Genomic DNA, 1,934 nt, shown 5'->3' with positions numbered 1-1,934 from the left:
GGTAATTGGCTACGACGTCTTCTGTTCAACTGGACATGTCTGTCCCCGTCGTTTTAGGCAAGAAAACATCTGAAATTATGCAAACTGAGCGAAAAAATGTGAAATTATGCGATTCTGTTAATTATAACAAAGAATGATAAAGGAAAATAATCAGAAATTAAGCAAAAAATGATCAAATTCTACTACATTATGCGGGGTGCATAAAACCACGGGGTCAGACATGTAGATGTCTGCTTCAGAGGATGAATGATTTCCCTCTTTCGTTAGTTGGGTTGTTAATCTAACTTGCTGACGAAATTAATTAATTAATTAAAAAAGTAAATGATTGAATAAATAAAGTTCTAAATAGGAGGGCTGATAGTATTAGTATTAGAACAGCAGATGAAATAATATACCTTTATCAGCTGGTTAAAAAACAACAACCAGAAAAAGCAAGAAAATAACGACCAAACTTGAAAGCAATTACTTTTAGGATAAAATCAAAATGCAGAATGATCTAACAGATCCTTACACTTGAAATGTCTCTAGGTGCATTGTTCCTTTGTTGCTTCGTTCTGAAGAAGGAATACAAACTCCCATTATATTGTGACGTGCTTTTACAACATTTCAGTCTCTTTGAGAAGTTCCCCGACTCTGCCAACTTCTTCGCTGACTTCAAAGGCAAGAGTATCGCTGACATCAAGGCCTCCCCCAAGCTGCGTGATGTCTCCTCCAGAATCTTCACTCGTCTCAACGAGTTCGTGAACAACGCTGCTGATGCCGGCAAGATGAGCGCCATGCTCAGTCAGTTCGCCAAGGAGCACGTAGGCTTCGGTGTGGGATCTGCCCAATTCGAGGTGGGTCATCGATCAAATTCGTATATTATTGTTTACACCAGGGGTCACCAAACATCTTTCAAAGTGGAATGGATATCGAGGGAGTGCCGAACGCGGGCCATGTTGACAGTGTTGTTCAGTACAATACAATGATGTGTTAAATGAAAGATTTGTCATATTACAGCCGTGCATGAGCGTGAAAAATTATGTAAACGTCATGAAGTCTATGTTTAATTTACCTCATGGAGTTCATCGGAATTAATTATATTACTATGTTGACCACCTTTTAGCAACGATATAATCCCATCTTCCAAGTTTTTTTCTCCGCATTTTGGCATGGCAGCAAGTCAGACGAACTGACCAAGCGGACACAATAAATATTCGAAGTGACTATTCCCAGTGACATTGGGGAAAGGTACAGAAACTATTCCCAGTGACGATGGAACACTTTTGCATTAAAAAAATCAGGTCTTTGCACTGTTGACTCTCTTCTCAATTAAATTCAGTACTTTTGTTCTCTTCTCTTATTTAGAGCTTAGACTTAACCGTAGAATAGATCTAGAAGAAATAAGAATCGGGAAATATTTCTACCTGTCCTGTACCGTGGTCTCCAAAATCCGTATGTAGATCTAGATCTACACGTACATGAATTACGACTGAATAACAAGCAAGCATAGAAGGATCATTCTTTTTTCCACTCACACTAGAATCTACTTCAGTTTAGTTAGATCTAGAATCTAGAATCTAGATCTATATTAGATATAGTCTAGTATTTAGTAACCCATCACCATCATGCCCATGTAGATCAGTGTGGGAACAATAGATCTAATGGGCCTGCCTGTTCTCAGTGTCACTGGAATCGTTTCTGGGTCTATTCCCAGTGACACTAGGAATAGTGCTTTCCATAAATATTTTATAATTCGACCCCACTCTTCATACAACCACCTATACTAGAAATATTAAAGACCACTATAAAATCAGTCTCTTTGGAATTCTCCGGGACAGCAATTATTTCTTTGTTTTAAAAAAAAATCAAAATTGTCTCACGCTATGTATTGGATGTCCGATTCAACACTTAGAACTGACTAACAGAATACTGAATGAATATTTGCCCCCCCC

The 1,934-nt window shown here is 38.2% G+C and overlaps 1 protein-coding gene across 1 annotated transcript in view; it reads left to right on the top strand.

Moving 5' to 3' along the window:
- Window positions 1–1,934, top strand: part of LOC101846041 (globin) — a 7,020-nt gene that overhangs the window by 3,309 nt on the left and 1,777 nt on the right. The window contains exon 3 of the mRNA XM_005088865.3: window positions 611–836. Coding sequence (XP_005088922.1) covers window positions 611–836 — 226 coding nt within the window. The remainder of the gene's footprint in view (window positions 1–610; window positions 837–1,934) is intronic.

Source organism: Aplysia californica, unplaced genomic scaffold, assembly GCF_000002075.1.
Source record: "Aplysia californica isolate F4 #8 unplaced genomic scaffold, AplCal3.0 scaffold00001, whole genome shotgun sequence".
Taxonomy (NCBI): domain Eukaryota; kingdom Metazoa; phylum Mollusca; class Gastropoda; order Aplysiida; family Aplysiidae; genus Aplysia; species Aplysia californica.
The sequence above is the reverse complement of the archived record's forward strand: the minus strand, read 5'-3'. Positions and strand labels throughout refer to the sequence as shown.